Below are 25,652 nucleotides of genomic sequence, written 5' to 3' on the forward strand. Positions count from 1 at the left end.
AAACATCCTTGAAAAGAGAATCCAGAACAACAGCAGAAATGCAAGAAACCCATGAAGCCTTGTCTCCCAGCAATAGCCACCCCTGTTTCTACACCGTCTCGGCTTCTGGTGACTTTCCTTGTAAATCTGCCACTCCAGTGGCTACTCTGATTAATCTAACTGACAGAGACTGGGGCCAAATCTGTTCAATTTGTTTCATACAGTATCTTACAAAGGCTATTCTGAACAGGACTCTAGCAGTAGGAGGAGGCCAGCCTGCAGCAAGGACCTCAGCTATGCCCCCCAGGGTCTCAGAATCAACCCACAGAGCAAATCCAGGGTCTAAAGTAAGAAGAGTCCTGGGGTTCTCTCTTTAAGCTTCTCTATTGATCTTTCCCCTTAGCCTGAGGCATTGATGGAGGCCCAGCATGATTTATTAGCAATCCTACAGACTCTGCTTTGACCCACAAGGAAGAAGTTAAAAGCAATTTGACCATCTATGATATCCCTGGCCAGTCATTTGAGGCTGACCTGAATGCTTTCCAGGGCCAAGGTGATGTCCTTGATCACTTTAGTAAGGTCAGGGACAAATTTTGTACTGTTTTGTTTTGTTTGTTTTTTTTTTTTTGATTGGACGGCTTCCACTGGAGCAATAACTGGCCGCAGATTATGCATAAATAATGAGTCAGTTATCCCTTTGGGAAGCTCTTCCAGGTAATCAAAGGAAGCTTTATTTCAGGCCCATATTTGAGAGCTATGTGATCTACTAGTGGCATTTCATTAAACACTTGAAGGTCTCTTACAATCACCTGTAAGGTGCAGGTCACCATGTTTTAGGGAGTAAGTTGAGACAATGCTTGGCTACCATGTAAGCAGTACAGTCCTGGAAGCGCATGGTAGCCCCGTAAACAACTGCTGGCGCCTCTCAAGTGAGACCTGTGCTGTTCAAGAGGCACATGTGGGCAGTATCCACAACATGGCCTCTCCAGAAGACATTAAATCTCAGGGGTCTCAGGTTGCTTTGAATGAGCAAGTCTAGTCCTTGTTAATGGAAAAGTTGCCTGAGGGCAGTCAGACTAAGCTCTCCTGTTTGTCCATGTGATGAGGTAGGTGGCATTTATCTACCCCAAGGAATGACTGAGCAAAGGCTGTAGGAATGGGGGTGGGGAAGACATCCAGTGGCGTAGACAGGGCTTCTGCGTCAGAGGTGCAGGAGCTGGGGAAGTCCCTTGCTGTTTAAGAGAGAAGTCTTGTTTAGGTTAAGGGGAACGGGGATCAAACCTCAAACCGTGCTCAGAGCCATCTGGCGGGGGATGGCAGACCCAGCGATGAATTAAAACAAGATACATGCCACAGTACAGGAGAATCACGCTAAGATGCTTTCCTTCCTGAGGAAGGCTCCAGGGGTAATTCCGAAGGACAAAGGTCCTTAAGGTCCTTCCTCCCCGACCCCTGCTGAGGTCTAAGGCGTTACCTGCTCAGGTGGTGGGTTGTTCTCCCTCTATCATCACGAATTCAGTGTTTCCCATTCCAGTAGCTATACCTTCACCTTTTCCCAACCGTTCCCTACTCTCACCCAGACCTTTCCTCTGGAAGAGTCATGCACGAGAGACAAGGCATTTTATAAACTTACAGTGACTCATCATGTCCCCACTTTGGCCCACACAGGCCACTGTAGGGAGACTTGGTGAGTCGAGTATTCAACCAAGTGCTTATTATCCTTGTGATCTCCATACCTGTTGTTTACCAGGCGGCGGGACCTTCTGCCTACCCAGGACGAATATGAGTACCGGTCATTATAAGGGGCAGGCTTGAGGCTAATTGCCAGAAAGGAGAGAGTTAGTAGCATAGCAACTACAGCCTCATTTGGGGTTTTTAAGACTGCATAGCATGCAACTGCCTCTCCAGTTTTCTTCATGAACAGTCAGTAAAGCGGAGGAACAACTGTTGCTCAGCTGACCATTCACAATCTAGTCCACAGCTGACGCCCAGGGACCATACAATTTAGCTTACGATCAATTTCGGACTTCTTGCAAATTCCGTTAAATGATCTATGAGATGCTCATCCTTTCTCTTCCAGAAAACTCTATCTCTGACATATCCTATCCTTGTCATCAACACTATCAGGGACTGGAAAGGGTCTGAGATTTTACCCATCAAGTTAGCCTGGTCCATCACGGTTTCACAGATGCCGGTAGCAGACACAAGACCTCTGGGTCAGAGGCAGAGGACTTTTACTCACAGCACAGCAAGCAGCCTGAGCAGCAGCATCTCTGAGTCAATTCCCCTTTGCCCTATTCCCGCAGCAGGACCTCGATGGGCCCAGATGGAGGCAGGGACACAGTCTATTTCGTTACTGGAGAATTACCTTGAGTTCAGGGAACCCACGTCTTTTATGCTGCACAGTAAATGTGGCTGCCCAGTGCTACGGAAGGAGGCATTATTTCTATCTTTCAATGAAGTCTGCTATACAAACATCTTTGAAAATATAGTTTCTGGGTCTGGGAAAAAGGCAATCAGTGCCTTTACTCATAAGACATGCAGAAATGTGAGAGCAATCCATGAAGAATTGTTTCCCTACAGGAGTCACATAAATAAATACATTCAATAAAACAATAAAGGCTGAGATAGAAAGGTTCAAAGGGCACTTAACATGTGTTCATTATTTCTGTTGATGATTTTTTAAACATAGTCTCTTCTCAGTAAATCAGTCGCCCTATGTATTATTAACTATTTTGAAAGATATATGCTTGTAAATTGAGGAATTAGGTGTAACAATAGACTAATGAGAAGATGTTTATAAATTATTAAATATATCAGTTTAGAGGGCATGTTTTTTGATTCCCCCTCCCCCTTAATTGATTGATTATATAGTTATAATAATACTATAGAATACTAACTTCCTGTGCTGTTACTTTTAGGCTATTAGTATAAATAAGATGAAACTTAAATAGATTTAGTCCATAGGCAACTACTTAGTATAGAACAGTAGTTATTCAAAATCTTTCCCATTGTGTTATTTAAAGCTGGACCATGAAAATTAGAAAATAGTAAAAAAAAAAAAAGGAGCAAAATCTTGAAATGAAGATGAGAGGGCAGAACTACTTTAAAAAATATTTTTTTTCTTCCTCCTGTAACCATTTCCCGCTCCCAAGAAGGTTTCATAACATTTCCAAAGAGATAATGACAAAGATGATAATTTTTATTAATTCAGGATCAAGAATACGGAAACAGAAGAAAAGAACCAACAGGCTTAATTACTCAGATAACCTCTTCCCTTTCCTTCTGTCACATAATGTTTAAAAATCTGGCCTTCCCTTTAGTTGTTAAATCTATTTAGTTATCACCTATTGCATGCTTAATCTGCACAAGGCACATTTAAGATTCTTCAGTAAAAGGTGGTCTTGGTAAAGTTGATAAAAGGTAAATGAAATTAGCTAAATGCCATAAGAGTGCCATGGAAATACAGAGTGCAAAAGGAGTGTGGGGAGGAGACAGTTCAAAGAGAGGCTTTATGGGGCAGAGGTTCAGAGCATGGACCCAGGAGCCAGACAGCCTGAGTTCAGAACTCAGATCTGCCGCTTATTAACTGGTCAAGAATCACCCTGTGCCTCAGTTCCCTCATATATCAAATGGGGATAATATAATACATGTTTCAGAGATGGCTGTTGTGAGGATTAAATGCAAAGCACACAGACTCACACAGAACAGGGCTGGACTCAAAGCTACGTGCTGTTGAAGTCCAGCTGCTGTTGTTGTTATATATGATTCTAGAGGTCAGAAAGGCTTCAGGGATGGGGAGGCATTAGTGGTGGCCCTGCTCAACGGCAGGGGATGGCATGGAGACAGTGGAGACACCTCATAGCTGACAGCCCAACTGGGGCTCCAGGAGGACGGATGTTCTCGACTCCTGCTCTGGGGAAGTTAGACACAGATCCTCTCAACCTGCTGCCCTGAGCCTGTCACAGAAGTTGCATACATGCATGCATCTGAATAGAAATAGTTGGGGCGGGGGTAGGGTATAGCTCAAGTAGTAGAGCGCATGCTTAGTGTGCACAAAGTCCTTTCAATCCCCAGTACCTTCTCCAAAAAAAATATGAACAAATAAGTAAAACCTAATTACCTCCCCCAACAAAAAAATTTAAAAATTTGAATAGAAATATTATTTTTGGTTGTTTATTTGTTTTTTTGTTTGTTCATTTTTGTTTTATGGTGGTTGAATGCCAACCAAAGGCACCAAACTTTATTCTTGTTAAATTTAAATTTTTCAAGGAATATTATTTTCTTTGTACAGTACGCTTTGAAAGCCATTATTTCCTTATTAGTAACCTACGTCATATAAGCTAATTGAATGACACTTTCATGGTGTAATAAAAAAAAAAGACAGGAGCAAAAACCATCTATAATCAAAAAATACCCTGTTATTTCAGTTTTTTATAGGAACATGTAGACATGCAGGCACAAGCATATATTTAAAAAAGAATTACATTGTATCTCGGGTTTTATGACCTTCTTTAATACTCCTATAGCTTTAACATATTCCTTTACCTACAAGTGTCACATATTCAAGATAGGAATAGTATTTCATTGCATATTTTATTTCTTATTGTCCCATTCCCCTGAATGGAATATTCTTGAAGGACGTACTCAGGTGATTTTCCCTGAGTCGTGAAATAGTGGATGATGTTTATTTTCTTCTTTCTGCTTATCCGTGCTTTCTACTTATTAATTATAAATAATTAATATGTATTAATTGTTATAACAGGAATAAATGAAAACATGTTTTAAAAAGCTGTGATTCATTCAATACTTGGCATTTCTTGATAAAATATTTTTCCACTTCTATTCTTCCCAAGCAAGGAGCATGATATGTAGAAATATGTGATGGTGACAAGTCAGGAATTCACTATGAGGCTGGCATACAGGAGCCAATCTCTTAGCTAGTGAGTGAGCCTAGCTGACATCTTAAAGTAGCAGTGTGACCATAATTTATTACATAATTCCATATAATTCTTACAACAATAGAGGTAGATATTGTCTCAATTTCGCAGATAAAAAACTGACAGTATGCTATGTTGTTAATCAAGTACTGGGACTCAGAACATCGCAAGTCCAGTAGTAGGGTTCTCAGCCTCAGCCCTATTGATATTTCGGATCAGATAATTCTTCGTTGTGGGGCTGTCCTGTGCATTACAGGATGTTTAGCAGCATTCCTGATTTCTACTCTGAATTCACTAGAGGCCAGTAGCATCTCTCTCCCTGCAGGCTGTGACAAGCAGAAATGTCTCCAGACATTGCCAAGTATCCTCTGCTTGAGAACCACTGGTCTAGTGTATTCTATTCATTAACCCTGAACATTAAACTCTAAAAATTCCAGATATAAACCTCAAATCACTTTCAACACTTCACCGTCACAGGGTGCTTAGTTCTTCAACTAAACATTTAATGTTGTTGATGATGAAAACAGACATTATGATGTAATGAACACATTTTGCATAAATATTTTCCTGTCTTTTCCATTATTTCCACCCTAATGTGGACTGGATCAGAATGGAAGAGAATTTTAAGGCTTCTCATCCATACTGTCAAATTACTGACCATAAAAGTTGTACCAACTGACATTTCCGATAGCAATGTGAGAAACTATCTTATCACACCTTTACCAGCATTGGCTATGATGTATTTCCATCCTTGCTAATATGAGTTTTATTTTGTATATTATTTACATATTTTGATAAATATGTACATTTATGTTAATCTTTCTTATATTTTTGAACAATAGTAAGAGTTAACCTTTCCCCATATGTTTTGGCCAGTGGTATGTCTTTTTTTTCTCAGTTGTTTGCCCTTTTGGCTTATTTGTGTGTTGTGATCTTAGTATTGTTCTTATTGTCTGTGCTCTTCATATAATGTAAACTGGAGAGCATACTTCTACCAAAAATATAGCTCATATAAAGCATTTGAGTTCATTAAAGGTTTGGACAGACAGCAAAAGATTTACATCATAGCAACTGAGGCGATTTCAAACGATTTCAAACGGCGTTCTAAACACTCTTTATCATGTTGCTTTCTTTCCTTACTCTCTATGCTTGATGCTTCCTCAAATGCCTTCATCCCCTACAGCCCCCTCCATTTTTTGTTCCTTTCCAATCTCTATTGGAAGCTAGTTTAGTTATGTCTTTGGTTTCTTTGTCTCCATTTACCCAAGCTCTCAGTTTATCTTCCACTCCACTAGCTTATCAAAATATTTTCATAAACAAGGACATTTCTTTTTCTAAAGTACCAACCTTCCAGATATTTTTAATATTGAGGGGGTGAAACATGACTTTGATTCCTATTGTGCTATTGGTTTAAAAATTAAAACTGGATGAGAATTCAGCTACAGGGCCACACACAAGCATAAAGAAACCCAAAGGTTTCAAATGTAGACCCTAATATTGCACTGGCCAAAGCAGTTGTCTCTAGCCTTCTGTATTTACATTTTAATTAATTAAAGTGAAATAAATTTTAAAATTCAGTTCTTCAGTCACACTAGCCACATTTCGAGTTCTCAGTAGCCACATAACTCTAGTGGATACCATATGCACAACACAGAATAACATTTCCGCCACTGAAGAAAGTTTTATTGGACGGTACAGGTCTAACAAAATATTGCCTCTGGGCCAACTTCTGATGCCAGATAAAGCCTTTGGAATTTCTGACAGGTTTCCAAAACTGTGTTATGGAATTGTTTCTGGAATTGCCTGAGCTTCGTCCAAAATCGGTGAAAAGTAGCAGGTTGAGGATAGTTTGGTTGGTCGTTACTTTCTGTCTAATGTATTACTAAGGCTCTAAGAAATTCTGTGGTGAATTTCTGCAGAGACACAACAGCAGAAAAGGCATAACAGAGGTCTGAAAACCTGAATCCTATAATATATAGTAATAATGGCAGCCATTTACTGGTTGTTTCCTGTCTGCCAGGCCAGGCACTGTGCCAAATGTACACTTCATTAATCCTCACAATACCCCTATGAGGTATGTATTCTTACCATGCTTTTACAGGTGAAGAAGCTGAACTATTGAGCCGGGAGATTACCCAGCTAGTCAGCAGTGGAGCCAAGAGTTAAAACCAGGTATATACTTTCCCTTGTGCTAAGCAGTTCTGTGACTTATGGCTCTTCACCTTCCTCATGTGTAAATCTAAAAGGACTGAATTAGAAAATCACAAAGTTCTCTACCGCTTCTAAAACTATACTACCTTTAGAATAAAACCATCTACCCTTCCAAGCCAATGAATTATGCAGGGCTCAGAAGAACGGCTTGCTACCTTCCCCTCTCCCCGAAAGGATTTGCTGTCTCCTGTCCATGTCTTTGCCGTAAAACCGTCCGTGGTCCCATTATCTACTGTGATTTCAACTATATGTGAAGTTTACCACACGCCCCACATACCCCTGAACTAGATAAGCTCTCTCGTGGCAAGGAGTGATTCACTCCGGTAGACGAAGCTAAAAACATCAGCACAATGACGAGCGCACAGTAAATGCTCCATGAACACGTATGGAATTAACTTGAAATGGACAGGAAGGAAAATGTGTATCAGCGGCTGAAGCCAACTCTTAAGGAACATTACTCAGAAAACGGGGCTTTCCAAAGAAAGCCCGGAGTGAAGAAACCTGTCCAGGGGCTAGAGACAAAGATTCGGACCCGCAGAAACCTGAAATGGGGTAACCTTAGGGACTGTGGCAGTGAAATTCACAGGCGGCGGACAAGACTCCGCCAGGACGCCGGGAGCAGCGGAAGCCCCACCCACCCCGGAACAGCGGCCGCCGGCCCCGTCTCCCGGGTCTCCTTGGCTCCTCCGGAGCCTCCCAGCCCCGCCCCTCCTCGGCGAGCTTGCCGCGGCGGCTGCGCAGTGGCGCGCGCGGAGGCGGAGCGGCGCGGGCCGCGGTCAGCTGACTGCTCCGGTGGGCACGTGACTCGCTCCGTGGGCGCTGGGGTCGAGGAAGCCGTGAGGCCGGAGCTGAGGTCGGGGAAAGATGGAGCGCTGAGCCGTTAACGTCTGCCAAGCTGTCCGCTTCCGTACCTGTTACTGCTGCCACTTCTTCGTTTGACATTTCCCTGGGTCAGTGAGCGAAGGCTACCCCCACAGGGAGTCCCGGCCAGGCCGAAGCTCGCGCTGTGGTCGCCGCCTGGGAGGGATGGGGGCGGGCGCGGGGGCCGAGGCTGTGGCGTTGGAGCCGAGTGGGTGGCTATGTCTGGTTTCTCCGCGCCCGTTCGTCGCTACCTTAGGCCTAGGTTCTGTCTTGGGAGGAGGGAAAAGAAAGGGCCCTAAGGGAACTCTGGCAGAGGCGGAAAAAACACTGCGGGTCTAGGACATTTCTCCTTGGATTGGGGTAGGGGGTCACAGCAAATCCCCGCTCCCTTGATTGAGGGGGATGAACGGTGACAAAGTGGCCCAGATGAGGATCTGGGGTGGTGGTGGGGTTTGTGTGTGAGGTCACAGCGAGCGCGAGGGCCTCTGCTGGATGTACGCACTTGCGAGTGGAGGATGACAGTTTAATGGGTCGAGGAGCCCCTCAGAGAGGACGCAGTGTCCTTGTGGGCAGGGGAAAAAACCAAGAATCCAGAGAGCTCAAACCATTTTTTATTACAATGGGGGAGTGTAGGCAAGAAATCTCTGAAAAGGAACTTGAGAGGAGAGTCACACGGACAAATTGAATCACCTGAGAAACAGAAGTAAGAAGCCTATATTCTTTTCAGAGGAAAAATCTGGTATGTTAAGAAAAAATCAAGTATTTCAGTGAGAGCTCAGTACCAAGGACTGCTCTGGGAGTGGAAGAGTCAGATGTAAAGAGTTGAGCCTTAGGAGTTGGGACAAATGTTGGGGAGATAAGCCACACACACGCGACACATTGTAGCACTAAGTTTGTGTGTGATTGTCAAAAAGAGAATACTAAGGGCTTCAGAACTGTGGAGCAGGGACAGATGTATGAACTGGCATTATAAAGAAATATCCTGGGAAACAGATAACTGGAGCTGGGTCTTGGCAAGCCACTGGGATTTGAACAGGTGGGGAAAAGTGAGGGAGAACTTTCTAGGCAGGGAAGGCCACAGGATTGGAAGGCCTGAAGATGAGGGAAAAGAATGCTTCTAGTGGAGCCAAAAGTCCAGGTTTGTGGTGGTTTTTAATTGCAGAGAAGTGGAAAATAAAGTTGGGGTCATGTAATAAAGAGTTTTGAATGCTATTCATGTACTTATTCATTCAACTAATATATGTTGAGCTATACACCAGGTACGAGGTGCTAGGGTCTTTGTCCTCATAGAGTTTACAGTCAAGCAGAGGAGATGGATGTTAATAATCATGCAGTGTGAAATGTACTTTGAAAGAATGATAGTGGTGTGAAAGAGTTGATAAAGGATATATGGTCCTTATAGAAGGTTCAAAGGTGGCTTTTTGGAAAATACGACTTTCCAGCTGACATCTGAAAAGAGGCTGAAAAAGATGTGAAGGTGTAAATGAAAACATTCCAGGCTGAGGGAACAACATATATCCATGTCCTGGGATGTGAAGAGGACTAAAGCTTTTGAGAAGTTGTGGGAGGATAGCATGGCAGAGTTGGAAGGGAGTGAGGGAGAGAGGCAGGTGGGGGAAGGCTGGGATCAGGGCCAGCCCAGCTTTGATCCTGAAAGCAGAGGGAAGCCAGTGAAAATGATAGGCAGCACAGGGAGTCAGATGTGGGTTTTGAAAAGAAATTTTTGCTGAGAATGTAGAGGGTGCAAAAGTGAATGAGGGGAAGACCACCTCAGGAGGACATTGTTGTAATCCCGCCAAGATCTGTCAAAGCAATGTAAACTTCCCTGTAAAAAGTGGGGAGCCACTGAAGGATTTGAAGGCAGGGTGCCTTATCTCTCTGCTGTGGAATTAAGGAGAATGTTGAACTGTACTCACCTTTAGAGGGGCTAAGGAGTTGGGGCAGGAAAGATTGATTAGATACTGCTTGCACCGTTCACTGAGGGTGGTTTTAACTATCTCCTGAGCAGTCCTGAAATTAGAGGGGAGGCTGGAGCATTTGGGGGTTGATGGGAGACTCCTTTACAAAAACCTGTTTTGGCCTTCCAGACTTACCCTTTGGTAATGTCATCTACTCCAGAATAATTTTTATTGAACAATAGGCATAGGGGCTACCTTTCGTGTTTATTTTGTTCTCCCAGGTCTTTGAGAGAAAGTAGATAAAATGCCATTCGTTGTATCAATAGGGACCTGTCTAGACACTTGGACCTAGAGACAAAGTGATTTGTCCAAGTCTGGCGTAACTTCCACCATCTTCTGACTGCTGATTACCTGCCCAATGCTTAGCACAGTCACAGCTAGAGAGAAGGGTGAGTTTCTCCTAGCGCACTGTAATCTTGGATTCAGCACTTCTGGTGAACTTTTTTGAGTAGGACAGCTCCAAAGGGATTTGGCAGTGGTGGTCAGTGCTTTAAAAACTGCTTTTCTGTTAGTTTGAGTGAAGCTGTTCCATTTACAGTTCAGCTGGAGGAGATAATGAGCTACAAGGTGGGCATAAAGCGCTCAGGGTGTCAATCACGGTTCTTTGGCAACAAGTACATCTCAAACTGTGCTGAAGACAAGCCTCAGGTTTGTGTCTCAGAACTCCCGGATCTTTTTCTCTTTTGGTGTATCTTGCAGGAACTAGATAAAATCTAAGGAAACAGTACTCGGGATCTGACAAAAGTAAATGCTGAGAGCTAGGTGGTTAGTGTAATTCTGCTTCTAAAACTGGGCAGGAAGTCCTCATTTTCATTTTTGGCATGTTAGTCTTAGGAGCCACACTTACATTTGTTTTTATAATCTAAAAAGAAACCTTTGGGTTTCAAAAATCTGATTCTGTGATTATTTCCACAACTTGTGAAATAACTGCATCCACCAAAGAGCAAAACTGGAATACCAACATAAGCCTTTGCCAAAGGGTCTCCTTGGGGTCCACCAGTCCCCAAGTGGACAGTCTTCCTTTTTTAAACTTGAGTCTGCTTGGGGGTAGCCACAGTTCTGACCAAGTACTTCCTAGTTAAATTTTGTGCTTGTACATACTCTGGTCTATCTGACCAAGTAAACCTTTTTAGATGTGAAATTTTATACCATTTTAATTATAAATTAATTCATGATTGGTTCTCATTTCATCAGTGTTTTTAAGACATAGTAGAAAACCACTAGCTTAATGCCCTTGGAAAGATAGCTCAGGCAATGAACCAGGGCAGTCTAAAATTTCCTGTTAACATTAGTGATCCTTGGAAGTAGAAATTTCAAACTATATTCTTGATAACAAAGGAGAATTCTGTTTCACATGTGTAGTAAATCTGCTGTACATTTACTGAGTTCACTGCCAGGCAGGCAGTGAAGGAGAGGTGCTTTGGCTATATAGAATAGAAGATGGAGCATTAGCTCTGTATCTAAAATGAGGTGTGTGTTTATTTGAAAATAAAATTCTAGGTAAATGCAGAAATGGTGTTTTATAGAAAGAGATTGATATGTCTTGAGATGTTTTAAGCAAGCTATCAATAAATAGGAAGTTATTCATAAGTTAAGCTAGTTAACAGGTGGATTGACGTTACCGTGAAAGATTTTCTTTATGAACCAGCCTGTAGTTCAGTGTTTCTCTCTGGGTGCTGTTGGCATTTTGGACAGGACTGTCCCTTGTTTGGCTCCCATTTGCTGCGTACTGGTAGTGGCCTCCATACTGGAAATGCTGTAAAGCTCCCAGACATTTCCAAACTCCTCCTGGAGGAGAGAAGAGGTACCATTTGGTTGTGAAACACCCCATGTGGTGCCATCCTTTATTTATTGTACACATACCTAAGGGCTTGTTAGCGGCAGGCCCACTCCTGGATGTTGGGGATATAGAGGTTAAGAGTAGTATTTTAATAAACTAGCATGTAAAATGTAGATAGTCCCTAGTTCTGTGACCTTGGGCAAGTAATTTCATTACCTCGTCTCTCATCTGCAAGTGGGGGTGGCAGTAACATCTTTGAAGGAATCAAGTACCAAATTACTAGCACATTGAAGTGCTTATCACATAGCATATTCAGTAAATGGTTGTCATTACCAGGAAACAGGATCTCATGCTTACTTGAGTGACAAATTGGGGAAAACGAACTTGTTTTAAAGTCTTTGGCTTGTTGAATTTAAGGCTAGAATACGCTGTGTTAGAGAGATCAACACCTTCTAGTGGACCGTGGTGTTGCAGTCCAGACACTTACAAAATACCAGCCTGGAGGAAAAGGGAAGTAACCTTTCGGGAGCCATGAGTGTAGATTCAGGGGGTTCCCTGACATGGGATGAATTGTTTGCTCCTTGGGTCCATGTTGGGTTGCCTGTGGCAGAGAGGAAGGGCCTGGGAGCTCAGAAGGTTCTGATGATTCCTCAATAATGGGTGTACAGTGCCCTCCTGGCTGTGTCTGCCAGTTCAGCTAGCTTTACCAGAAACTGCAAGAGATTTCAAAAAAAAAAGAAACATATTATTATGTGTTGTTACCTCCCTAACATGTTTCTGTTTATGATAGGCATCTGTCCAAAAGTAAGTCTTGGCTTTTACAAATTTATTTCTAGCCAACTGTAAAGTAAAAACAAGGCAGTTGTTTATAAAATGCATCCTTTTAAAGGTTAAGTTGTCTCATATTTAATTATGTTTATGGCTTGAAATTCAAGTAATCCTTAATAGGGTTGTAGAGCACTTATAAATGCTGTTTCTGTTAAAAACAAAACAACACAAAAGTTAAGATTTATTTAAATAAGTTATAGGTCCTGGTCATTGTATAATTTCATTCTGTGTGAATCACGAAAGTCTTCATTGAAAGGTAAAATCCTCCATTGTTATTGGAAACCTTTAAACAAGTTTTATTGTGAGCAAGCCCCTCTTACAATCCCCTTAATTAAGAGGCTGGTGTTTTGAAGGCTGGAATTTTAACAGTCAGAGAGGAAATTTACTTTTTATTTTGTGGGGTGTTAAACATTTCTAGGGGGAAGGATGTGGCAGCTTTTTAAGATGAATGGATTGTGGCAAACTTTTTTTTAACAGTACTGATCAGTTCTGTTAAAAGTTGATGTGCCACAATTGGAAGGCTGTGTGGTGTTTCACGGATCTCTGAGGTGTGGCTTCTTGCGCTTGTTGAAATGAGCCACTATAGTAAACAGCTTGGTATTCTTAGGGACTCAAATGGAAGTTGTTTTGCATGTAGACTACCTTCAGTCTTCATTGTGAAATTTAATTTACTGTGAAAGGTGGTTGCATTTCAGAGGCCAAAGTATTGGTTTCTTGAAAGCATTAAAAGCCGATCAGTGCTGGAACTTCCTGGGGTGCTGTGCTCTTGTGTGGTGGCCCCTCTCTTGGGTCAGGCTCATACCTCTGTTCGCAAAAGAAATGCTAGTAGCTGTCTGTTTGGATTCATTATCCCCACCTCTTGTGTTTTTGTGGTAATTTTTGCTTTACTGTTTCTATTTTCCATTCACATCATTTGTGGTGGGAAAATAATTCATAGTCTTCAAATTCGCAGGAGTGGGTGATACAGTAAATGAAACAAACAGCCTCAGAGCTTTGGATCCAGGATTTCCTTCTCTCCTTTCCTTTCTTCCATTTTGACCAAGAGTTGTTACTGCTTAAAAAAAAAAAAAAAAAAAAAAACTTACTGCAGTCAGATGAGATAGAAGTGTTTAAAATTTTGAATAAGTTTTTCTCTTATGCCTCCAGTCAAGTTCTGACTTGACTTTTTAAAATCTTGTCATGTGCATTGTTTCTCCCCTACCTCTTCCTGCACTTACAGACCTGTCTGCTCACAGAGGCCTGCACACACACACAATTGTAAGCTTCTTCAAGACAGGGAGTACATTTTATTTGTTTTTCTTCCCTACCACAGTTCTGGGAATTTAAGCACCAAAAACATTTGGTGAGATGAATGAGATGACCCTAAATTGAAAGCAATTACAGTCAAACCAGAGCTATATTGGGAGGGGGGGAGGCTCATAAAATAGATGTCTGCATGAATGCAGTCAATTACATGGGTTTGAATGGACATACAGGTTGAGGGAGAAGTAGTCTGGGATTATATTGATGGATCTGGTGCATGGTTGGACTTAGTTGGGAAAATCTTTTTGTTAAGGGAGGTTTGAGTTGGTTTAAATAGGAAGAGAAGTTGATTTGTGCAAAATGGCTTGTTGGAGCAGAGGCAAGTAGGAAAGAGAGGTGAAGGCAGGCCTGAGGTAAAGATGGATAAAGAGGTCCAAGAGATTGTGAGGATAAGGCAGAAACACTCAGACAAAGGACAGTGGTAGTGATGACAGTGTAGAAAGGGAGATTTGAGTTTTATTTCCAAGAAAGAACCAGGACTAGGGGCATGTTTTTGTGAGTTACTCAGCCTTCTATCACCTAGAGCAGTTTTTTGAGAGCTGGAAAAATTTTTCAAGTTTTGGGAATGAATCAGGACTCTACACTGTGGTCACAAAACCACCTACTATTTGTATGTAGGGCATTTAAAATTCTCTATATTCTGTCCTTCATAAATGAAATAAAATTCTTCATTTCTTGAGCAAAGCAATAGTTTACCCAGATTTTGTTTTGTTCCGTACTTGATTTATATTATATTGCTTTTTACTTTTTAAGTTTGTAAACTGCCATAGAAAGGATGCAAAAACTTGCAGAAATCATTCCTGCATTATAGAACCAACAAGTGTGATTCTTGATAATGATGATATGACATCTGGCCATCTTATTAAAGAATATTTGCCATTTCTTGTAACATTTACCATATAACTCACTGTATAATCACTGTGTAACTCACTGTATAATCATGGAAATGCCTGCTTTACTGCAGTGGTTCTGAAACCTGACTTACTTGAAGGACTTAACAAGAAGATAGAAGAAGGAAAAAAAAAGTCCTGGGCCTTACCTAGTATAGATTTATGGAATATAGGAGCAAAAAAGGATTCTGGATATGATAATCAAATCCTCTCTTTTTACAAATGAAATTTACGCAGACAGTGGTGTGGGGAACTGGGATTGGGTTCCAGGTCCTCGTGTTCTCGGCGCAGCGTCTGGCCGCTACACCGTGCTCCCTGAGGCTGGCGTTGGGGTTTTCTCTGGCTGTAGCTCCCAGTGAGAGGAAAAGGGCGTTTACCAACCTCGATCTCATGCTGCCGACACAGCTACAACTTACCAGCTTTGCCTTTCTCTTTTGTATTTATATCCAAGCTTCTTTGTTACCATGCCATTTAACTGTCTCTAAACTTCTCAGTGTTTTAAAGTGTGAGGATACTGCCCTACTTTTTTATTTTTTCAGTATGTGTGGATTTTGGGGGCATTTACATGTAGTAATTCATCATTAAAAATTCAGGAAACAGGAATATATAGAAAGAATGAAAACATCTATAAGCCACTCCCAAGAGATGATCGTTTTCTAAAATAATTTAATGTTTATGCCTATATCTTCTCAGAGTTGGAATAGCTGCGTCAAAGGGTGTGTCCATTTTCATGACTTTGGATAGATATCGGCAAACTGCTTTCTAGAAATTGTCCCTTTTTTAAAAAGTTACAAAACTCTTTTGTGTTCTGTGTGATATATAATTATTTTAGATTGAGGAAATATTAATGATGGCAAGTTGTTATATCTTTATTAATGCATTTAAATGAATTTGTATTTTATCAATTATGATAGCGTGCTATACATTTGCAAATTAATGACACATGTATGAATGTGTGGGACATTTATTCAAGCTACATCCCTCTTTTTTTTTTTTAAACAAAAATGAGATTTACCCCCTTATTACCAAAGCAGGTGTGCTCCATTCTTTACACACATAGTGTTACTACCGTTTTTCAGCCTGACTTGTTACATTTCTCATGTTCATTGTTGTTAGTCCTGTTTCCTATTAAATGTTAAAACATGGGGCTGAGCAAAGCTGGGAGGTTGTGGCGAAATCTCTCTACATAGAAACAAATAGAGCAATTAGATAGCAAAAGCAAAAACCCAGGAACAATACATACAACACAACTAGAGGAGACTTCAGTTTCTGGCCCCTGTGGAATAACTGGTACCATAACTTGCTTTTCCACCATAAACAGCTAGAAAACTGGATGAAATATATGAAAAAACTGCTTCCAGTTATGGGACAGCAGAGGTAGTACAAGAACTGAGAGACAGGTCACAAATGAAGTGAGCTCTCTAGTCCCTCTGGGTTTCTGGTTTAGGAAGAGGAAACCAAGCAGAGCGTGTTGGTCTTGCTAAGTTGAGACTGGAGTTGGGGAAGGCTTATCTGGCTAGATTTGCAGGTCAGATTGGCAGAGAGAATGGAGCTAGACAGAAGACCCACATCTATGTAGGAGGGTCAGTAAAGAATGACTTAGAGAGCTGTAATCTGAGCAACTGCCAAAGCTCATGGGGCTGGAAGGCATATGAATACCTTACTGAGTCCCCGGGCCATTCTGTAGACTCCCCAGAAGGCCAGATCTTAGCAGTAGAGCTAAATTAGCCCCAGAGTAAAGCTTTGTACCTAGCCTGACAAAGTATAAAAACAAGCCCTGAATGAAACATGCAGAACCTCAGGTAACTTAACTGACTGTCAGAACAGAACACAACATTCTTAAAAGCAAGACAACAAAATCCAGTGATCAACAGTTGAACATTGTGAATCATAAGTATGCTCAGTGATTTAGCAGAAAACATGAACATAATGAGGAAAGAGAATTTTTCAAAGATGGAACTTATAAAGCTGAAAAATACATTTAAAGTGACAAATTCACTTCATGAAGTGGATAGCAGATTACTTTACACAAAAGGTCAGTCAGAAGCTGTAGCAAGAAAGTATGAAAACTGAAGCACAGAGGAAAAAACAATTGAAAAAAAAAAACGAATGAATGGAAGCTCAGTGACCTGAGGGACAGTATCAGATGGTTTAACACACATGCCATTTTTATCTCAGAAAAATGGAGAGAGACGCAGGAAAATTTTTGAAGAAAATGATGATTTTTTTCCAAATTTGTTGAATACTATAAACACAAATTCAAGAAGCTCTCTGAACTCCAAGCCAGATAAATCCTTGTGACCCTGGGGTAGACACATTTTTCTTATGTTGCAGACAAATCACATAAAAGAAGTTGATAAGTTGGACATCAGAATTGAAAACTTCTATTCAGAAGCACCATTAAAAAAGTCAAGACACAGAAGATATGTTAAAAATATATATATACACACATCTCAAATTGTATTAAGATCATACAAAAAATTCCTACAACTCAATAAGGTCAGCTCAGTTTTAAAAAGGGCACAAGATCTGAATAAAAATTGTACAAAAGATTCGCATAGAAACTTCACAAAAGATATACAAATGGCTGATAAGAATGTGAAAAGATCCTGAACTATGTTAGTCATGGAAAGTGAGAGACCCCTGCAACCCACTGGAATGGCTAAAAATAAAAAGGTTGTCAGCATTAAGTGTTGGTCGAAACAACTGGAACTCACGTATCTTGCTAATGAGAATATAAAATATTATACCTACTTTGGAAAACAATTTGGCAGCTTCTTATAAAGTTAAATATTGCTAATCATTCAACTCAGAAATTCCACTTTTAAATGTTTATGTAAGAGAAATGAACATGTATTTTCACAAAAGCCTTGTAGAGGAATGTTCATAGCACCTTTGTTGTTAATGGCCTCAAACCAGTAACAATTCAAATTTCCATCACCAGGTGAATGGATAAGCAAACCATAGTGCATTTATGTAATGGAACACTAAGCAATAAAATAGAGTGAACTGCTACTGATTCACACAACAGGGACAGATGTCAGAGACATGCTGGGCAAAAGTAGCCAGTTACAAAACGGTGCATGATGTATGCTTCCACTTACGGTGAAACTGTAGATCAGGCCAAATTAATCCGTAGTGTGACAGGAAGCAGAGCAGCCTCTGTCCAGGGCTGGCAGTGGTAGGGATGGACTGGGACTGGGTGTGAGGGAAGGCTCTGGGATGACAGAGATGTTCTTAATCTTGCTTTTCGTGGCGTTTACACGGCTGTGTGTGTTTGTCAGAAACACATCAAACTTTACTCTTGTAATGGGTGCATTTTGTTGTATATAAATTATATATCAATAGGTTAATGTTTTAAAAAATACATAAGTGAAGGGAGCTAACTAATTATAAGCCAGGTTCTTTAACTTTATTGTCTTATGTAAGTTAAATTAATCCTCACAGTTATTTATTCATTCAAGAACATTCAACAAATACTTTTTGAGGTTTTACGGATGCCAGGTACTGAGGATACAGTTGTGAGCAAAAACTGTCACGGTTTCCATTTACCCTAGTGGGCAGTTTGTTTGGTAGAAAGATATGAACGAAAAGCATTCCTCAGGGAAATAACTGAAAAGAAGGTGCTATGAGAGCTTAGAAGACATTCATCCTTAGCATGTAATATATGTACTCATTTGATATATGACATGATACATATTATATGTGTCTCACGGAATATGTGAAGCATTTTCTGTGCCTTGGCCTCTTCGTTTGTAACTGCTGCCCATCTGATAGGGTTGTTTTGAAGCACTAAGTGAGTTAATACACGTGAAGTGTTTTGACTGGTGCTGGTAGGTAGGAAGTGCCTGGTAAGTACTGGTTGCTGTCTTGATGCCATTTGACAATTCTCATTAGCACGGGGTGCTAACTGTGCTGACTCGGGGCACTGGAGTAGCACCAGGTATGGGGGGAGGGATTATGAGTTTGGAAATGTTGGGGTTTGTTTTGAGACATCCAGGTGGAGATGTCTTGTAGTCAGTTGTGGAGACTTGCTGGGTACAGCTCTAGATGCGGCAGAGAGGCGCGGGCTGGAGATAAAACTTGAGAGGGAGTTTGGCATGTAGACTGGAATCTCCTTGAGTGCAAATAAGATCATCAAGAGAGAAACTGTATACACGGCGTCTAACAGAGGGGCTTAAACGTAGATCTGAGTCTTGAGGAATGACTTTTTAATAATTTTCTCTTTTGTTTAACACATGATTTGCCTATATTTATGCCTGACTTCCATATACAAGATGAAACAAAGGGAAATAATTAGGAATAAAAACAAGTCAGTCGAAGCAGTTGGAGGAGGAGGTGGTGTCCAGACTCTTGGTGAGATAACCAGTGGATACCAATTTTCACTCTGTTTCTGTGCGGCTCATAGAGAAAGGGAAATGTGTTTAGCAACATGGATTTCATCTTTGACCAATAAAAGCATATATATTCACCTGCAAAGATAAATTTTGTTTGGAACTGAGCTTAAATTATTCTTAAATTTCAAGGAGAAATTTTTTATGTCAGTTATATAAGTGACAGGATAACAATGGAGATTGCTTAAATACAGAGCAAACAGGGATTTTGCAAAAAACTTATTGATGTTCTCCTCATGGGCGGTTCTCACATTTATCCTTAGATACTTAAAGAGCTTGTCTCTCCATCAGGCTCCTCGCATGGTTGGTTTGCTCTGACCAGAGGGTAGAAGAACAAAGGCCGTAGCATCACCTGAAGTACGGGTGTGTTCTCCCTCAGTCCCTCTGTTTTATATTTTTGACTATATTCACCCTTAAAATAACGGAAGACAAGGACTTAGTAATCTGCAACTATACCAATTTTTAACTTATAAACTACTCTAAATAGGATTTGTTTTCTGAAAGACTCTAAATTAAAAAAAAATTTTAAATCATGATTTAAATATTTTTCTTGTCCTTAATTTTTTCTCTTATCAGGCTTTTTGATTGGTTCAGAGTCACTGTTATTTTATCTTTCATTTATTCATAAAACAAGCACTTATTAAGTCCCTGCTGTTGGCAGGAATTATGTGTGCTGGTTTGTCAGGCATGGGAAAAGAAGATAAAATTCTGGCCCTTCAGGATTTCCCAGTCACGTGGAGAGGAAAACATGCTATGAAAAAACGAGGGAGTTGTGTGATAGTACATAGGAATGACATTTACAAGGTATTAAGTAAATGATATTTCCCATCTAGGATGCTGGGAACAGCCTTTGCGGGCAGGATGGGTTGTGGCAGCAGCTAATACGGTCATCCCCAGGAAGGGAGGCTGAACAAGAAGGAGAAGATGTGGCTACATCATTTTGTTCGTTCCTTCCAACAGCTCTGGGAGAGATGTGTAGTGTTCCATTTTACAGATGAGGAAACTGGTAAGGGGGTTGAGTCCAGCTTTTAACTCGTTTGAGACTCCAGAGTTTGCACTCTTCCATCTGTGATCTCTAATGAATCTTTAAAATTTTTTGCTTTTCTATTTGGAGGAGTCATTTTTTCCTTTTAGGAGATAGGATAGCTTAGGATGCTGGGTAATTCTATCTTAGAAATTGTGATGATCCAGGATGAAAAGAAAAGAAAAAGCAGCTTAGATCTCTTAATCTAGCAGAATTCACTGGGCCTACACGGTGTTCTGAGCCTGGAATAAACCTAGGGTGAAAGGGTTTAAGGTTCCATGTGGATCTCCCTCCAAATAGGAAAGCCCAGGTGGGCTCAGATACAGAACAGTTTCTTCTCCTAGCATGACGCAATGGAAGGGACATGGCCTTACAGTCAGATAGCAAGCTTTCAGCAGCATCTGCCCATTGGTAGTGTAGTACCAACGTTACTACCTCCCCGAGCATTCCTACCTAGCCATGGACTTTCGTGAGAACTAAGTAAGGGTGTATAGCACAGTACCAAAAGGGGAAAACACCTTTACCTTCTCATCTCTAAGCAGGCTCTAGAGAGGGCTCTAGGGAAAAGATGGAATTAGAGGACTTTCTATAATTTTCCTAGACATTTCTGGACTCCAGTTTTATTAAGAATTATGACATTCTTTCATCTGATCTGAATAAAACCTCTGTAAAGTAGGGTAGGGCAGGTATTTACAGATAAGAAAATGGGATCCTCTTTCTTATTTCTTGGAATCCTTTGGAAACCTGTTGGCTAAAAAAGATTTTCTAGAACTCTGAATGGTATGATAGTGACATCTACTGTAATAGCTCATATTACCACAGTTGTTGAAGAAGCTGCAGTTTCCATAATTGAACAATATTGTCAGGAAGACTTTAACAATTGATTTCATCACGTGCCACTTTGGGGGAGAGGAGGCATAAAACTGTTATCAAATATGCTTTGTTTAATAGAACCACTTGTATAATTGTAATAAAACCTCAATCTTCCAAAAACTATCATCACTTAGAAGATCTAGGTTTTTTTTTTAACAATTGAAGTAGAGTCAATTATAGTGTGTCAATCTCTGGTGTATAGCACAATGTCCCAGTCATGCATATGCATGTATTCATTTTCATATTTTTTTCTATTAGAGGTTATTGCAAGATATTGAACATAGTTCCCTGTGCTATATAGAAAAAACTTTTTAAAATCTGTTTTTATATATAGTGGCTAACATTGGTAAATCTCAAACTCCAGAAGATCTAGGTTATTAAAAGAGGTTCAAAGATGTTACTGGATTCTCTAATCAATTTAACTGAGACTTTAGTTCAAGGTAATCCTGTGATTGGTGTTTGGGTTAAAAAAGCTATATTTGATAAGTGCAAGAATATTAGATGGAGGAGACCAGAGATAGGGAGGCAGCCAAGGCCATAGTGGCCAAAGGACAAAGGCAGGTGACAGGAACAGGGAATGACAGGAAAGCAGGAGACAGACCCACAACATTTCTTCAGGAATTTAATTTAAAAAGCAAGTTCCTGAAATAGATTGTGGGGTTACTGCAGATGTAGCCCAGGTTTTTAGCTTTGCAGTGTTATATAGTTAGAATGGTTGAATATGTTGACCCTAAAATACTTCTTTTAAGAGAAATTCCAAAACCTCAGAAAGGTTTGTGTTCAATATATTATGCTGGGTCATAAGAGGATATAAACAGATTAGACAGCATTTCTACTGAAGTTAACACAGAAAAGTTGTGCTTGGAGGATTAATTTGGTGGCTAGACTTCTATAATTCTCTGGATATTCCATTTGAAAGTTCACTAAAATATTTTTTACAAATTTACTGAGCGTTCTGTTTTAATTTATCATGAATTAATTACATTCTTATAACTGTTTTTAAAATATTTAATTTTGAAATATTTTAAGTATACAGAAAAAGTTCAGATATTTTAGATTAACAGATATCCATGTTCCCACTACTCAGGTTTAACAGATATTAACTTTTTGCCGTATTTGTCCTGATAACTTTTTAAAGAAATAAAATTAATTGAAAAGAAATAAAATCACAGCGAAAGCCCTTCTCCTATACATTTCCCCCCCCGTAACTGTGTATGTACTTATGAACAGTGTATTTACCAGGATGTGAGAACTTAAATCAGAACTGCTTTGAAGAAAGTTCGGCAGTACTCAATAGCATCAGCAACGGTCTTTGTCATTTATCTTATGACACATAACAAACCATCCCAAAATTTAGAGCTTGAAACAGTGATTTCTTACTTCTCCTGATTCTCTGGGTTGTCTCACCTGTGCTTATTGAGGGGCGGCATTCAGCTGGGGCGTTGGCTGGACAGGAAGTTTTAAGATGGCCTCACATGTTGGGCAGTTTATGCTGGTGGTCAGCTGCAGTGTTGTTTCCTGCCGTGTCGTATCTTATCTTCCACTAGACTGGCCTCCCTCCGTAGTGGTCTGAGGGCAGCCATCCAAGAATCAGAAGTGAAAGTTGCAAGGTCTCTTGAGGCCTGGACCCTGAACTTGAATAGTATGACTTCCGCACATTTTGTTGGTCAAAGCAACTCACAAGGCCAGATTCACAGTGAGAGGAGATAGACTCCATGTTTTGATGGGAGGAGTGGCAGTCACATTGCCAAGAGCATGGAAAGACATGTTGCCTCGGTCTTTGAAGATAGTCTACCACATTGTCATACTTTTCAGTTCAGCTATTTTATTCCTCACTGTCCTGGAGAGACTCACAAAAACAGACATATACAAAGTTGTTCACTGCAGAATTGTTTAAAACAGAAAAAAAAAAAAAGTAAAGCAATGTAACTATCCTTCCAGAGGAAAATGGTTAATAAATTTTAGTTTATTCATAAAATGCCATATAACAAAATGAATGAACTACATGTATATAAATCACCATGAATAATTCTAAGAATAGGTTGAGTGAAAAAACCAGGTTGGAAAAAGAATATGGGTAGAAGGATATTTACATAAAAACTTTAACATTTGCAATTTCTTAAGTAGGCTAGTGAGGATTTTGTTTTCAAATCAAAGCTTATCTTTGGATGGCCTCCTTAGAACTTTATGCTCTGAATGTCTTCTTGTCTGGGCTCACCATCATTAGCAAGCCTGGGTTTAGTTTGTTGGCCACTTGAGAGAGAGTAGCTCTCAATGCAACTTTATCAGTAATAATGAAAAAGTCATCTTAGAGTATAATTCTCTCTGTGCTATGCAGTATCATTTCTTGAATAATTCCCGTTTTAGAATGTATTAGGTCTTTATCATCTCTTTTTACTAGTATCATAAATAAATCGCCATTTTTGTGGGTTTACTTCCAGGTAAGTAAACTCGACTTTGCTTGGGATCATACATCAGTGTTGAATCAGTTTTGAAACAGGTTATACTTATCACTTACCCTGTGACTCTGAAATAGTTTAGAAACAAATGATATTAAATATATTTTGTTTCACCTTTCAGAGTATTTCTTGATTTTGGAAGAAATATCTGATAAACAACATGACTGAGTTCTGGCTTATATCAGCTCCAGGGGAGAAAACATGTCAGCAAACGTGGGAGAAGTTGCATGCGGCAACTACAAAGAACAATAATCTTGCTGTTACCTCCAAGTTCAACATTCCTGACTTAAAGGTAAAACTGTACTGTGCAGAATAGTTCATCATGAAGGGGTGGATGATTGTCTCTGCTTACTTTTGGTGGAGATGATATGTCCAGGTTCCTTCAAAAGAAAACTCTAATCTCTTGCCATTGGCATAATTTAAAACCTGTCTTGTTCTTTCCAATCTTCAGATTTTAGGTAATGAAGAAATAGAGATTTTAGAAGTGAAGTAACATTTTTCCTAAACTTTTGTGTTTCTGTAAATTGTAATTTAAATTTTAATGAGATCTTAGGACTATATATTCCTAAATATCACAGTGAATCCATTTTTCTGTTATTAAATTTATGTAATACTGATGTTGTAAATGTTTTACCGTTGTACCTCTTTAATTATACTTGGCAAATCTAACCTAATTATTTAATCTAGTTTATCTATTTAACTTTTATTAAACATCAGTATCCCAGCAGCCTTTAAGTGAAGCAGGCTGCCAGTGATGAATTGACTGAACTTTTGTAAAGAATGGAAAAGCACATGATGTTTATATCCTGCTGGTTAACCAAATGAGTTGGTTATACATAGCACTTATTTAAGAAATACTTAGTTACTGGTTCTTAATATTTGGGGAATTATGAATTCTTTGATACACTGATATAGACTGTGGAACTTCTTCCAGAACTTGCTCATTTAGACACATATAGTTTTGCATGCAGACTCAATTACAGACCCTCTGATGCACGGTCACGGACCCCCGCTTTAAGAGCTGCTGTCATAAACCATGACTTCACATGGTCCACCATCACTGGGCAGTGCAAGCAGAGGCACAGACTTGTCATTGTGGAATCTTCACGTCTGAATTGGTGGTTATGCCCATGAATTAGAGGATTATCTTGTACATATAAATAGCTTTGAAATGTCTAGCAGACATTTTTTAACCACACGCATATTATTAACGAAAATAAGGAGAACTCTAGATTTGTGGGCCCTTCAAATCAAGATGTTGTATTTTGTTTAATTTTTTTTTTTAAAGGATGAAACTTAGGTAATAAAGTGTTGTATTTCCCTTTTAGGTTGGCACGCTAGATGTCTTGGTTGGCTTGTCAGATGAACTGGCTAAACTGGATGCATTTGTAGAAGGGTAATGTATTTATATGCATGGACTAGAGCAAACGAGAGTGTCGGGCTACCTGGACATTGGGTTTGCTATCACATGAATACCCTGCTTATTGGCATGGTTTTAGAAAACAGTGGCTTTTTTTCTTTGTAAATCAACTTTATGAAGATACAATTTACATGCAGTAACATACACCTGTTTGAAGTGTGAAAATGGTGATTCTTTTTAATATCATTTTTATTGAGAGATAATTTACATACCATGCAATTCACCTACTTTAAGTGTACAGTTCAGTGATTTTACATATATTCGCAGTTGTGCAGCCATTGCCACAATAAATTCTAGTACGTTTTCACCCCCTGCCCCGTAACTACCCTGTTTCCATTAGCTGTTATTCCCTACCCCTCAGTGCCCACTAATCTATTTTCTGGCACTATAGATTTGCTTATTCTGGACATTTCATATAAGTGGAATCATACAATATGTGGCCTCTCGTGACTGGCTTCTTTTCCTCAGCTTACTGTTTTTGAGGTTTATCTGTGTTATAGCATATATCAACATTTAATTTCTTTTTATTACCGAGTAATACTACCTTGTGTAGATAAACCACATTTTATTAATTCATTCATCAGTTGATAGACATTTCGGTTGTTTCTACTTTCTGGCTAATCTGAGTAATGCTGCTGTGGGTATTTGTGTACAGGCTTTTGTGTATGCTTACGTTTTCATTTCTCTTGGGTATGTACCTAGGCATGGAATTGCTAGGTCATATGATAACTGT

The 25,652-nt window shown here is 39.9% G+C and overlaps 1 protein-coding gene across 4 annotated transcripts in view; it reads left to right on the top strand.

Moving 5' to 3' along the window:
• Positions 1 to 7,878: 7,878 nt before the first annotated feature.
• ATP6V1C1 (ATPase H+ transporting V1 subunit C1) overlaps positions 7,879 to 25,652 on the top strand; it is a 40,859-nt gene continuing 23,085 nt past the window's right edge. The window contains exons 1-5 of one of the 4 annotated variants that reach the window (XM_072949571.1): positions 8,514 to 8,694; positions 19,435 to 19,506; positions 19,977 to 20,149; positions 23,621 to 23,791; positions 24,828 to 24,895. In XM_072949571.1, the coding sequence (XP_072805672.1) occupies positions 23,660 to 23,791; positions 24,828 to 24,895 (200 nt within the window). In that variant the 5' untranslated portion in view covers positions 8,514 to 8,694; positions 19,435 to 19,506; positions 19,977 to 20,149; positions 23,621 to 23,659. Of the gene's footprint in view, positions 8,081 to 8,512; positions 8,731 to 19,434; positions 19,507 to 19,976; positions 20,150 to 23,620; positions 23,792 to 24,827; positions 24,896 to 25,652 lie in introns of those variants that run through there. The other 3 variants (XM_072949568.1, XM_072949569.1, XM_072949570.1) reach the window with 3 other exon arrangements.

The sequence above is a fragment of the Vicugna pacos genome, chromosome 25, assembly GCF_048564905.1.
Source record: "Vicugna pacos chromosome 25, VicPac4, whole genome shotgun sequence".
Lineage (NCBI taxonomy): Eukaryota > Metazoa > Chordata > Mammalia > Artiodactyla > Camelidae > Vicugna > Vicugna pacos.